The sequence below is a fragment of the Dendrobates tinctorius genome, unplaced genomic scaffold, assembly GCF_039654945.1.
Source record: "Dendrobates tinctorius isolate UK_male_01 unplaced genomic scaffold, ASM3965494v1 ptg000020l, whole genome shotgun sequence".
Lineage (NCBI taxonomy): Eukaryota > Metazoa > Chordata > Amphibia > Anura > Dendrobatidae > Dendrobates > Dendrobates tinctorius.
The window spans coordinates 11,067,311-11,080,421 of NW_027361688.1; the positions used below are offsets into that span (position 1 = coordinate 11,067,311).

Genomic DNA, 13,111 nt, shown 5'->3' on the forward strand with positions numbered 1-13,111 from the left:
GGGCAAAATGGAAGTGGCTCGTAAGTGGGAAAAGGGAAAAATTATGCAGCCAACATGATGTTGGCTTCCTTCAGAGGCATCAAATCAGCTATGTTTTGTCATGGTGCATATGCCCTTGAGATGAACTGCTCCTCAGATTTCCAAAAATACTAGTTGGATCATGATACCACTATTCAGTGGTCAGCTACACTCAATAGTCCTGTATAGCTATAGTGGCCCAGGAAAGCATCATCTTCAGGCTACAACCAAATAATCGGCTTTTCCCAGTGTAAAATCGGAACAAGAGCAACAATGAAGAAAACCACAAACTTTTGTTCCTTTGTATTTCAAAAAATTTTTGCACCGCCAAACAAGTCGATTTGGGTTTGACTGTACATTTATCATGACATGAAATCAGAAGATTTGGTTCGTTCAGTCTTATAATAAAGTCAATTTGCGGATGAAAATGATGTTTAATGACTAGCTAACCATTACCGTACGCTGTGGACTTCCAGCCCAGTTTGTGGTTCTGTTTGAAAGTCAATTGGTGGCCTCGTAAAGACTTGAGCGAAGGGTCGCCCACATCACACAGATGCCGTGCATAATTGGCATGGGATACTTTTTATTTTTGTTTTAGATCTACGAGGCCAAAACAGGGACTGTGATTTAACAATGCGTTGTACGGTATTTGGAGAGACTTCGATATGTGTTCCCCACTGGAAAAAATAAAAAAAAACAGGTGCTACGGATTTTTTTTTTAAACAAAAAACATGAGTTTCTTCAAGAGTGACACTAGAAATGGTGTCAGAATATCAATGAAGACCACCTCTCTGGCACAGACCATGAATGGTCTTCTCAAAGAGGTTTTGATGATGGATTAACCATTTCATTATATCTGTAAACTGGCAGCTGTTCTCCAGAAGAATGGCACCGTGGTGGGATTGTTGGCACCTCTAGCTTCTTAAAAGCACAACGATGCTGAGTTCAGGGAATTTGGTGTTGGAAAAAGTGCCTTATTAAAAACAACTCTGCAAGTGGGCAAAATGTCCCATTGGTACCAGAATGGTCACGCATTGCCTTGGGACTGCGGGCGCTAACCAGGTCTCTAGAACTAGGGGCACCCTAGTATATCCCTGTCACCCGAATTACTCCTAAAGGTGGCGACGCCGGGTTCATGTGCCTTGCTTTGCTTCTATATCAACCATGATCTATCCACTCACCCACCCAGGGAGGTGGGAAGCCGGTGTGTATAATAATACTAACCAGACAAACAAGGGAAGACAAACAGGGATAAATGAAAATATCATACAAAATACACTCACCAAACAACAGAGTGGAACACAGGGGAGTTAAAGGAAGGAGAAACCAAAATAGGAGAGTATGAGGATGTGCACACAAACAAAACGCCAAGCAACAATCTCCAACTGCAAACCAGGCAGTAGGAAAGTACACTAGCAATTTGTAAGTGCCAGAGGTGAGCATATATAGAAGTGGGGAGTGACCAACACTAAACAGCCGAGACAATCCAGGTAGGAGAGCTCCAGGAGCTTCAACTGCACTGTTTAACAAAATAGTGAAGTACTTCTAACCACTGCAGGAGTTCGTAAAACCAGACGCCCCTCTCTGTCGCGGTATCCCCATGAGAAATACACCATCATGCCATATTTTTCCGATTTGTTATTGACCCGGTTTCTATGCTTGACCAAATAGTCTGCTCTTCCGCCAGCTGTGATCTCTGCCTGAATATAACTGACCAAAATACTGGCAAGACTTTTGTAAATGTACAAGGGGAGCTACTCATCACTCCGTAAGCGTGGGGAGCTACTCAACATTGCGCAAACGCTGGATTTTAGAGAAGATTCCCATGACATCTGCGCACCCCGGAACATCAGAGTGAGTGGGTGTCGACAATATGACGAGCCCATAACTTAAAATGAAGCTCCACCCCTATGACTGAAAGAGAAGGTACTATATAACTATACAAAGTGATTTTTGGGGAGGATTACGTCGCCATTTTGACTTGAAAAACAACGTGTCAGTGATGCACACTGTATCGGTAAACACACCGGGGACAGTTTTAGTTGCTAAAAAGGACGTGACAGGTCCTCTTTAAGGGTACTTAATAAATCAGAGGTAACGACCTTTCAAAAGAAAAAAAAAAAATCCCATAAAGCTGTTCCACGCAATGTACCGAGTGCACAGATTTGTAGGACGAGGCCCTCGAATGTTTGTGCCAGGCAGGAGTTAACGACCCGTCCTGCAGATGTTATCTTATTCTCGGTTGGACAATGTATCCTACATTTTTTTTTTTACAGTGCGGTGACCGAAATGATATACATTAAGCCTCCATAAAGCTCTGATGTGGTGATTCGTATTGCTGTAGTGCATGCATCTGTGGTGACCAGACCACCTACCGGGAATGCCAGAATAACCTCTGTGTGGGCATTGCACATGCGGATATATACGTTGAATCACATGTAATAGCTCACCGGCACCGGACGTTCTTCGTAACTGTACAGAGGAATTAAAGACGCATTATCCAAACAGTTAGAAGTTTACGTCATCTTCCAGTTCCCACCACAAAGTCCACAACCACTCAGCAGTCCCAACCAATGCGCGAAACACCTGCAGAAGCTCATGGAGGTCTCCTCTAACGACTTTAGTCATTGCATGAAACAAGGAGCAACTTTAAAAAAATTGAGAAAAGAAGAAAACAAAGAAAAAACAAATAAGAATAAAAAAAAAAAGAAAGAAACAAAGACAAAACAAAATAAGGAAAAGAAGAAAAACTGAATAGAAGTCAGGAATGAGGACAGAAGCGCTTTAACCCATTAAAATCTTTTGTAAAGAATAACCAAAAAAATCTATATAATAGTGTGATGGAATGCTAAAAAGTATAATAAAAACAAACAAAAAAAAATCAAAAGACAAAAAAAAAAAAAAATTAAAAAAGATAAGATTCTCTGTCTCCGAGCATTGCTTTTCCACCCTCAATCCTAGATTTTTTTTCTGCTTGGGTCTGTAGTCTCGGTGCCAAAAAAGTAACAGGATTAGAAAAAAAATAAATAAAAATAAAATAAATACAGCGGGTCCTCATATTGTCTTTCTTGGCATAGCGCGGAGACAAAATGCCATTGTTGTAGACCAGAGCAACTGGATTTGGGTTTGCTTTAGCCATAGGTTTTCCTAAACCATAATTATACGGGCAGCTGCCAGAGAGGCAGAAGTATTTAGAAGCTACCTCACAGTAGATTTTTGGGATTTGCTCAGAAATGAAAGAAGCAGAAATTGTATCAGGACAAGAGTTTGTATCCACTATATATCCGTACACGTCTGGTATGTAAACAGCTTGATGACTGACCACGGGAAATAAACAGCCAAACCAGAAGCAGGTAATGCTCAAGCCAGTCCCGGATTCTGTGTAAATACAGCCTGGAGACGCGGAAGATGACGTAGGATTTTAGAAAAATAAGTTTTCATCGAGAAACAAACGCCATTGTTGTCTACAGGCTGTGTTCGGTATTGTAGGTCTAAGTGAATAAAAAGAGGGGCCAAGCTTGACATGTCTTACTTCTCTCTTCGTTGAGTTATACCTAATCCCTTAGTCTTAATGGAGGATGAATGCCGTGCCCGTTACAGGTCCTGTAATCTGCTTCCACCCAGAAAGTGCTGGCAGTTGTGAACCCGATCAGTAGAAGATTAGAGCTTAATAATCCCATAGCTCTTATCCTGCACTGCAAGAACCGAACGTACCATCATTTACTTCTCTCCTCGATGAGACAGTCTTTACGGAGGACAAGTGCGGTGCCCATTACAGATCCCGCAAGTCGTGTAATCTGCTTCCACACAGAAAGTAATAGTGGATGCCAGAGCTTGACAATTATCCTCACACCTTTCTCTTGCATGCTATGTCCTGTAAATAACACTATTTCCCTTCTCAAAAATGCCTCCCTGATCCCTTAGAGTGCATGATTATCGAGCACGAGCATTCGTATGAACACGCTTTTCCCCATAATTAATGAAGCTTGTTTGTTGGCTGAAATGATCATTTGGCTTGCTTAAAAAATAGATTACTCATCATCGTCGGCAACACATCGTCCTAGGTAACAAGTCTATCTGCATAGTATAGTCTATTACTGATTTTACTGTATAGTTGGCATGTTTAAACATGTCTATGTAGCCGATCGGTGGTTGCTTATGGTTGAGGGTTAGCCAGTGTGAACGAATTCTTAAGTTTTATAGGTCTTTTTAGTCTAATTAATGGAGGATGAGTGCAGTGACTGTTACAGATCCTGCAGGTCCTGTAATCTGCTTCCACCCAGAAAAAGCTGGTACTAGTGCATCCTATCAATCGTGGATTACACAGCTAGATAATTGCATCGCTCTTCTCCTGCATTGCAAAAACCGAACATATCATTTACTTCTCTCCTCAATGAGACCATATTTATGGAGGATGAATGCAGAGCCCGTTACAGATCCTGAAGGTCCTGTAATCTGCTTCCAATCAAAAAAGTGCTTAATTCACCCTTTACACAGATAACTCAAATTCTTCAATCTCAAATCTTCCAAGCCCAAGTAGCACAGCTAAACCCCCTTTTTTTTTTTATTTTTTTTTTTCACGGGGCGATGATTGCTTGAGCGATGAATTCTGGTTCGTAACTTTTTCACGGACCAAAAAGTCTATAGGAATGAGAACGCCAAGTAATCACCAAACTGTTTGGTGCTCTCCTTACAGAGAAAGTTTACCGAATGGACCCATTATTTGAGAAGGATACATGGATTATTGTCATCAATACTACAGTTATCCAGGATGAGCGGGATCCCATCTAGCTGATGAATCTGGAAAAAAACAAAAAAGAAAAAAGTGTCATGAAGCAAGTCCGGAAAATCAGGCACCATTCCCAGATTCCCAAGGGGTATACATGCAACGATTGGCCGTTCAGGACTCCAATAGAAATTTTAAGAATTTTTTTTTTTCGGGAACTCATGTGATTCTGTGGGGGTTCACTTTTTAAAGGGGATGAATAAACAACATGGAGAAAAAAACAAAGAAAACAATACTCACACAAAAAATTCCCCTCTGGTCCCATTGCTGGGTTCCCGTAACCCCATCTGAATAGAGAATGGTCTTTGGGACCGAAGCAATTAGCAGATGGCTGTACTCGCCTACCCCATTAATCTCAAACAATTATTGGGACAGCTTTCTTCAAATATGGGGCATAGAAGCCTCCAATTTTCATACTACGTGGGGTTCTTAGTGGCGAGAGTCCAAGTGATCGGCAATTAAGTTGTGACTGTTGGGTGACCTTTTTAAGCTCCCTCTAGTGGTGGTGGAAGACAGTCCGAAACGTATCACTTGAAGGGGATGTCTACTACTTTGATATTAATGGCCTACCTATCCTCAGGATAGGTTGTCCGTATCACTTCTGTGGAGGTGTGACACCCCAACTAATTAGTAGATATCAGCGTCATCAGATGTATATGATTCACGACGTGAAGCAGAATGGGTCCGCACTCTGCTTAGTGGTCTTTGCAGAGAATTACAGCTCAGCTCTTATTCGATTGAACTGGAGACACACCTAACAAAAGATAGAAATTGACCCAAGTAGTGGACAAACCCTTTAATAAATTTCTATCTGCAGCCATCGCTAGAGGTCGGCAGACCCCCAACCGATTCGATTTTGATGACCAAACCTAAGGAAGGGTCACACAGTTGAGCAAAAAAAAAAAAAAAAAGGACTTGCAGGATCCTGATCCTTGGCTATCATCCTACTACGATGGCATCACCGGTGACTTTTCTGATTAGCAAACGCCTTGACATCATTACAAACAGAGGGGTCTACTAACCAAAGGAGGTGCCGGATATGCTGCAGGTCGGAGGTTACCCATGCTCTGGTTCTGTTTGACCACTGGAACAAGGTCCCGGAAATCTGTTTTGTTGAGCACTAATAGGTCGCCCCTTCTAGGCGATATGCATATAGAGCGTTCTGAATGAGTTGTTGGAAACTGCAGGCATTTGAGCAGTTCTGAGATGTAGAACATGTCTTCTCACTTTCTGCTCCAAGAACTTCTCAAAAAATTCCCTGTGCCCATGTAGACTGCTCAGAAGGGTTGATTCTACTTTAACAGGAGGCTTGAAGCTCCAACCAATGTACCCATCACAAACTATTGAGTATAAAAAAAAAAAACAAATATGATAAAAGGGCTCAAGGGCAGACATTCCCTTTAAGAGTTTATAAAAATACAATTCAGTTCCAGAAAAAGCAGACACCAAATGTAAACCTCAACGCCACTCAACGACGTAGTCCATTAGCGATATGAGATAACAGTTGATTTAAGCTCTCCTGTAAATAAACCTGCATTAAGGGTGTGCCCTCCGTCCCCTGCTGCCCAGTTAAGACATTCCTCTTTTTTTTTTGTGAACAATGAAGAGAATTAAAGTGATACATTATATCCCGCTGGTCAAGGGCAAGGATGTGGTTGACAATGGGCTAGAAGTACTTTGTCAATGTCATCAACGAACCCGTAGTTCCTCGCGCCCTCCTTGCCTTCCATAGTGACGGACTTCAGAGGTTCTTCAATCACCTTGGGCCACGACAAACGTTTACCTTTAGAAAGTCGGGAAGTGACTTCAAGTGTTGTCCAAATACCTGAATGAAAGATTGCCATCCTACCAAAAATGTGAAGTGCTGAAGAGAGAGCTTTGTATGATTAAGTCAACTCCACCCTGCGCTCCGCTACGAACAATCCTGGCCCTTATTAGAGGCGCTTCAAGTGCTACACATATTTGCAATTAGCTGGGGGCTTGTGCACAATTAGACCATTTCGCTTTCAAGACTGTTTGAAAATTGTGCAAAGGGAACACTCCCTGCGACATAATCTAAATATTGGTTCACCTTGAGGTCGAGAAGCAAATTTTTTACAATTTTTTTGTCATTTAGGGGTTTACTAAATTATATACATTTTTATGTACCCAATAGGTGATAATGGTTAGTCCTGGGAACCCACTCAATTGCGAGATCCATGTCCCCGGTTCTCCCCTTCACCTCTGACACCCACAGAAGTCACATCAAGTTGATGGAAATGCCCAATTTTAATTGTAACTGATGGAAACAGTTTCAAGGTCAACTGGACTGATGAAGTAAAGCTATCGTTGGGTTAATTCGACAGACGATTGACAAACATTCTATACTGATGAAAACCTGGTCTGGGAGTGCTGGATTTTCTTCATTAATTGATTTGTACAGGTGGGTCACTTGGTCGTTCAACGGACAATGGTTCTACAAGACGACCAAACAGCTCTAACCTTATTTATCTGTTAGAAGAACGTTCTCACAATGTTGTCCGCTATTAATGCTGCCTCTAAAGAGGAACACTGCAAGAAGTAGGCTTCAGTGTGTACGGGGTCAAGACGTGAATGAACGATGGTTTGAACTCCAACTCATTTTCATTTAATAGGTATGGCCAGATACAGACTATGGCTGACAATAAAAATTCGAAGGCTGTTGGCCAAACAATTCTTTGGTCGAACGTTCAGCAGACAGCCATCTCAACCATCTCTTACGTATACAGGAGTGATCTATAAGAAAGCCGTAGATTGTATTATTCACGCGGAGATAAGCAGACACGTCAAATTGGCAATGCCCGATTGACATCTCTCCCAACCATCTGTTGGCCGAACGAGTCGATTATGGGGGTGGGGGGGGGGGTTAGGGGTTGGGTTCTGTCGACATTAATCTAAATTAGTCAAATGCCTTAAAGCTGCAAGACACTTATGTCTAGCCACACTATTCATCACCTCCTGGGTCTGATGAGAACAGGACACACAAATCTCCTATTCTGGCGATCGATGAGGATCTAATTGGTGGGATCCACGCTGATCTAAGAATTATCAGCTATCCAATAAATACTTCGCATATGCTAAAAATGCCTGATATGGGAATACTAGGTCAAAGTACTGGACTCCACCTGAGATGCATCCTCCATCAGCGGACACACCTTACATAGGAAAGAAGAAACCGGATGAGCAGCAGGAAACAACACTAAACCAATGACACCCAAAATGTCAATAAGCACCAGAAGGTATAGCTTTCTAACACATTTTCCAATATTGGAAAGGTGGGTGATCACCCCCTTGGGGTTTGTATACCAGCATCTGTATTGGTTCTCCCCCAAATCTAAGATGTCTGGGTGGAATTTAGGGGGGTCCTGTCGAGTCATATCATCATCATTGCTACAGTTAGGTCCATATATATTTGGACAGACCTTTTTCTAATTTTGGTTCTAGACATTACCACAATGAATTTTAAACAAAACAATTCAGATGCAGTTGAAGTTCAGACTTTCAGTTTTCATTTGAGGGTATCCACATTAACATTGGATGAAGGGTTTAGGAGTTTCAGCTCCTTAACATGTGCCACCCTGTTTTTATAGGGACCAAAAGTAATTGGACAGATTAAATAATTGTAAATAAAATGTTCATTTCCAGTACTTGGTTGAAAACCCTTTGTTGCCAATGACTGCCTGAAGTCTTGAACTCATGGACATCACCAGACGCTGTGTTTCCTCCTTTTTGATGCTCTGCCAGGCCTTCACTGCGGTGGTTTTCAGTTGCTGTTTGTTTGTGGGCCTTTCTGTCCGAAGTTTAGTCTTTAACAAGTGAAATGCATGCTCAATTGGGTTGTGATCAGGTGACTGACTTGTCCATTCAAGAATATTCCACTTCTTTGCTTTAATAAACTCCTGGGTTACTTTGGCTTTATGTTTTGGGTCATTGTCCATCTGTAGTATGAAACAACAACCAATCAGTTTGGCTGCACTTGGCTGGATCTGAGCGCACAGTACGGCTCCGAATACCTCAGAATTCATTCGGCTGCTTCTGTCCTGTGTCACATCATCAATAAACACTAGTGACCCAGTGCCACTGGCAGCCATGCATGCCCAAGCCATCACACTGCCTCCGCCGTGTTTTACAGATGATGTGGTATGCTTTGGATCATGAGCTGTACCACGCCTTCACCATACTTTTCTCTTTCCATCATTCTGGTAGAGGTTGATCTTGGTTTCATCTGTCCAAAGAATGTTCTTCCAGAACTGTGCTGGCTTTTTTAGATATTTTTTTAGCAAAGTCCAGTCTAACCTTTTTATTCCTGATGCTTATGAGTGGCTTGCACCGTGCAGTGAACCCTCTGTATTTACTTTCATGCAGTCTTCTCTTTATGGTAGATTTGGATATTGATACGCCTGCCTCCTGGAGAGTGTTGGTCACTTGGTTGGCTGTTGTGAAGGGGTTTCTCTTCACCATGGAGACTATTCTGCGATCATCCACCACTGTTGTCTTCCGTGGGCGCCCGGGTCTTTTTGCATTGATGAGTTCACCAGTGCTTGCTTTCTTTCTCAGGATGTACCAAACTGTCGATTTTGCCACTCCTAATGTTGTAGCAATTTCTTGGATGGGTTTTTTCTGTTTTTGCAGCTTACGGATGGCTTGTTTCACCTGCATGGAGAGCTCCTTTGACCGCATGTTTCCTTCACAGCAAAACCTTCCAAATGCAAGCACCACACCTCAAATCAACTCCAGGCCTTTTATCTGCTTGAGAATGACCTAACGAAGGGATTGCCCACACCTGTCCATACAGTGAATGAAGAGAAAAGCCGGGGTATATCCGCGCTAGACCACAAGGAACCAACCGAAGATGCAAGCAAACCTTTATTCACACTCAAGCCAAAATAAAGTAATCTTAGATGATGACTGCAGAAGCTGAAAGCAGCTAGAATTGGAAATCATGTTCCTAATCCTATCGTTTAGCCGCTGAAGCATGGGTTCTATGCTGCTATCATTATTGTTGAATTGCACATCGATTTACACAATTTTATATTTTTTTTATATATGGTAAATATTGGTTTAAGCATTTCATATTACATAAAATGTGTTTATTCATAGTTTTAAAATAATTTTTTCATCGGGATGATAATTTTTAGGGTTTTTAGTTTAATGTGGGCGTTCCCTGCGTAATGTATATAATGATTTCTTGTGAACTGACTAACATTGTTGCCCTGATGAAGTGGCCAGGTGGCCATGAAACTCGTTGGCTTGAGTGTGAATAAAGGTTTGCTTGCATCTTCGGTTGGTTCCTTGTGGTCTAGCGCGGATATACCCCGGCTTCTCTCTTCATTCACTGTATGTATCTGCATTCCGGGATCTGCAGTGGCCAAAACTTCTCCAGGTGGTTGTGACCCTAGACAACCACACCAAGTGAGTGGATTACCTTTGTTAAACACGCTGGTGTCCCTCATTTAGCGCCTTAGTGCGCTCCCTCTCTCTATTTTTTGCACACCTGTCCATGAAAAAGCCTTGGAGTCAATTGTCCAATTACTTTTGGTCCCTTTATAAACAGGGTGGCACATGTTAAGGAGCTGAAACTCCTAAACCCTTCATCCAATTTTAATGTGGATACCCTCAAATGAAAGCTGAAAGTCTGAACTTCAACTGCATCTGAATTGTTTTGTTTAAAATTCATTGTGGTAATGTCTAGAACCAAAATTAGAAAAATGTTGTCTCTGTCCAAATATATATGGACCTAACTGTATACTATACTTGGCTCAATACCGTGGCCATTTTGAAATTCTGACAGATGGGCGCTACCAAGGAAAGTATGCGATTGATAATGAAGAACAAATATTATCTTTATTACGCCTGCAGCTTAGGAGATTACGTTAGCTGCATTAAGCACATTCATTTCCTCAGCCAAAAAAGCACATTGTCGTTGTACAGACTTGCTTTCCAAAAGGTAGCGGGTGATCAGGCGCTGTGCTGTCAATCACCTTTAGTGCAAACACATTGAAAGGAGTCTCATTCTTCTTTTTTCCCCCCCCGTCTGTGATGTCAAGGCCACCAGATACAGTAATCATAAAATTTGGCTACTAATTATTACCTCTGTATCTGAGAAAAAAAAACAAAAAAACTTCCTTCTCAATATCCCAATAGGAAATGCATTGGCCAGAGATATAAGGTATCCAAATGGCAAGGGTTAAATCCTAGTCCAGATGCGATATCATGACTTGGCTGCTTGGATGGAGATTTACAGAAAGGGCATGGATCCATTAGGCCCCGGGATACGTTAAACAAGCACATACATCCCCAGTGCCAATGCTCGACACGGACTGTATCCTCGGCAGATTACATTGCTGACTGATGTCATTTTCAAGATCAGCTCCTGTTTCTTCATCTTTTGCCTTTCTCCTTTCCTTTGTGACCCTTGATCGTCATACGTATTATATGTAGCCATGGAGGTGGAGCATCGTGGCTGAAGAGTCTGGGTATTTGCTCCCTAAACACGCCAGATCTGGCCTTAGGAATGCATGCGCCATTCCCACGCATGCGCAACAAAGTTTGGCGTTTCCTACTGGTGGCTTCACTACACAAATCCCGAAAGTAGAGGACAACTGTATATGTGGGAGACCTAGAACAGGCCTACTGCTAACATATCCTTGCCTCAGGGATGTCATTCAAATAAGAATGGGCGCATTTACGCTCTACCTCAATAGATAATCGGCATTGTGCCATCACCAATGACATTTTTACATAATGTTGCTGTAACCAAATACTGTAAATCATCAGCTTTCCCATCTCCTTTTATCCAATTTGGTCTCATACTACAATAAAGTCATAAAATCATAGAAATATCCCAGGAGATCCGTCCAATCCCCCATCTGCATAATCTTGCATTTGGCTGTTAGGCAACTAGCTGCAGCAGGAGACTCTCCCCTCTGAAACATGCAGAAAATCCTGCAAATTGGGAAAGAGCTGGGGTAAGACAAGTAAGAAGAAAGCTTTATTGAGGCCACTCAACTTTAAATGGTTTTTCCTGGCTCAGGCAAGTGGATCCAAAACGCTTTAAAATCTCTAAAATAACAAAACATTAGGTATTCATGCTCCTCAAGTTTAGTATCTGCTCCCCGACGCGGCTTGGGTTTCAGTGTTTTGGGTGCAAAGGTGAGACACCACTCATCTCCGTTTTAACTGGCGACTAAGCTCAGCAGCTCTGTTGGTGTAGGCAGCACAAGCCACCGAGCTCAGGGCTTGGCTACAGCGGTCAGCAAAACACAGAACAGAGCAGCTGTGCAAAGCCAGTGTTGGACACTGTGAGAGAGAGGTTTGGGACCCATTGTCTTGAAATTAGAAAACCTCTTTAATAGCTTTTGGCACTACAGTGAGTAACTAAGAAAAATGACCTGGTTTGGTCACCGTTGAGAACATCAGACCACCACAGAAATTAAAATAAAATTTCATTTTTTGCTTAAATGTAATGAAATGTTGTGGCACTTTGGGCCACACGTGACCAAGTATCCACCCAACCTTTCGTAAAGCCATCGTTTAAAAAAGAAGCAAACGTATGGTCTAGTCACTAAGCAAGATTCTTTGAGGAAGAACTTCCTTCCTTGCGAAGATTAAAATCTATATGATATGTAAGAGATTCATTCTCAATACCGATCATGATTTATACGGTTAGCCAAGACATATTTTGTCTGCGGATGATGTATAGCTCCTGGTGTGTGCAAGCTCTGGCACTATACATTTTGTGTGTGCTCCTCCCGAGAACCCCGGGGCTTCGACAGAGGAACGAGCTTCCACATGATCCCTCTCAATTAGGAGAATGCCCTAAAGACAAATCTACATACTATTTCATCAATGCAACATTCAATTATTGCCAGTTCCATTTTACGTGCTTGGCAGCAAGTGAATCAACATGTGGAGAGCAGACATATAGTAAAAGTGAAGGAATTTTCTGCCAGGAGGAGACTAGCTGCTTCACCCATGCAACTACTCATCAAAATGTGTCTATACTTCTTATCTGGCTCAGAAATTCTACCAAAGTTCATCAAAATATCAGATTAGTAGGAGTGCACTTGAACCCCATTGCGGTTCCTTTTATTTATTTTTAATTATTGGCGAGTTCTCTAGTTCAAAAAGTCCAAGAACAAGGCACTATATTTGGTAAGTTTAAAGTACTTACAACGTGAAGCAAGTGAACAAATATATTTATCAAACAGAGTGCCGCATTCTTGGACTTTTTATATGTAACCGGTTGGAACCCTAGCCGTGCACCTAGAAACAAAAGGAGTGCCGCTC

General features: G+C 42.0%; 1 protein-coding gene across 1 annotated transcript in view; it reads right to left on the reverse strand.

Moving 5' to 3' along the window:
• Positions 1 to 13,111, reverse strand: part of ATXN10 (ataxin 10) — a 93,844-nt gene that overhangs the window by 27,900 nt on the left and 52,833 nt on the right. The window contains exon 10 of the mRNA XM_073567659.1: positions 4,755 to 4,818. Within this exon, the coding sequence (XP_073423760.1) occupies positions 4,755 to 4,818 (64 nt within the window). The remainder of the gene's footprint in view (positions 1 to 4,754; positions 4,819 to 13,111) is intronic.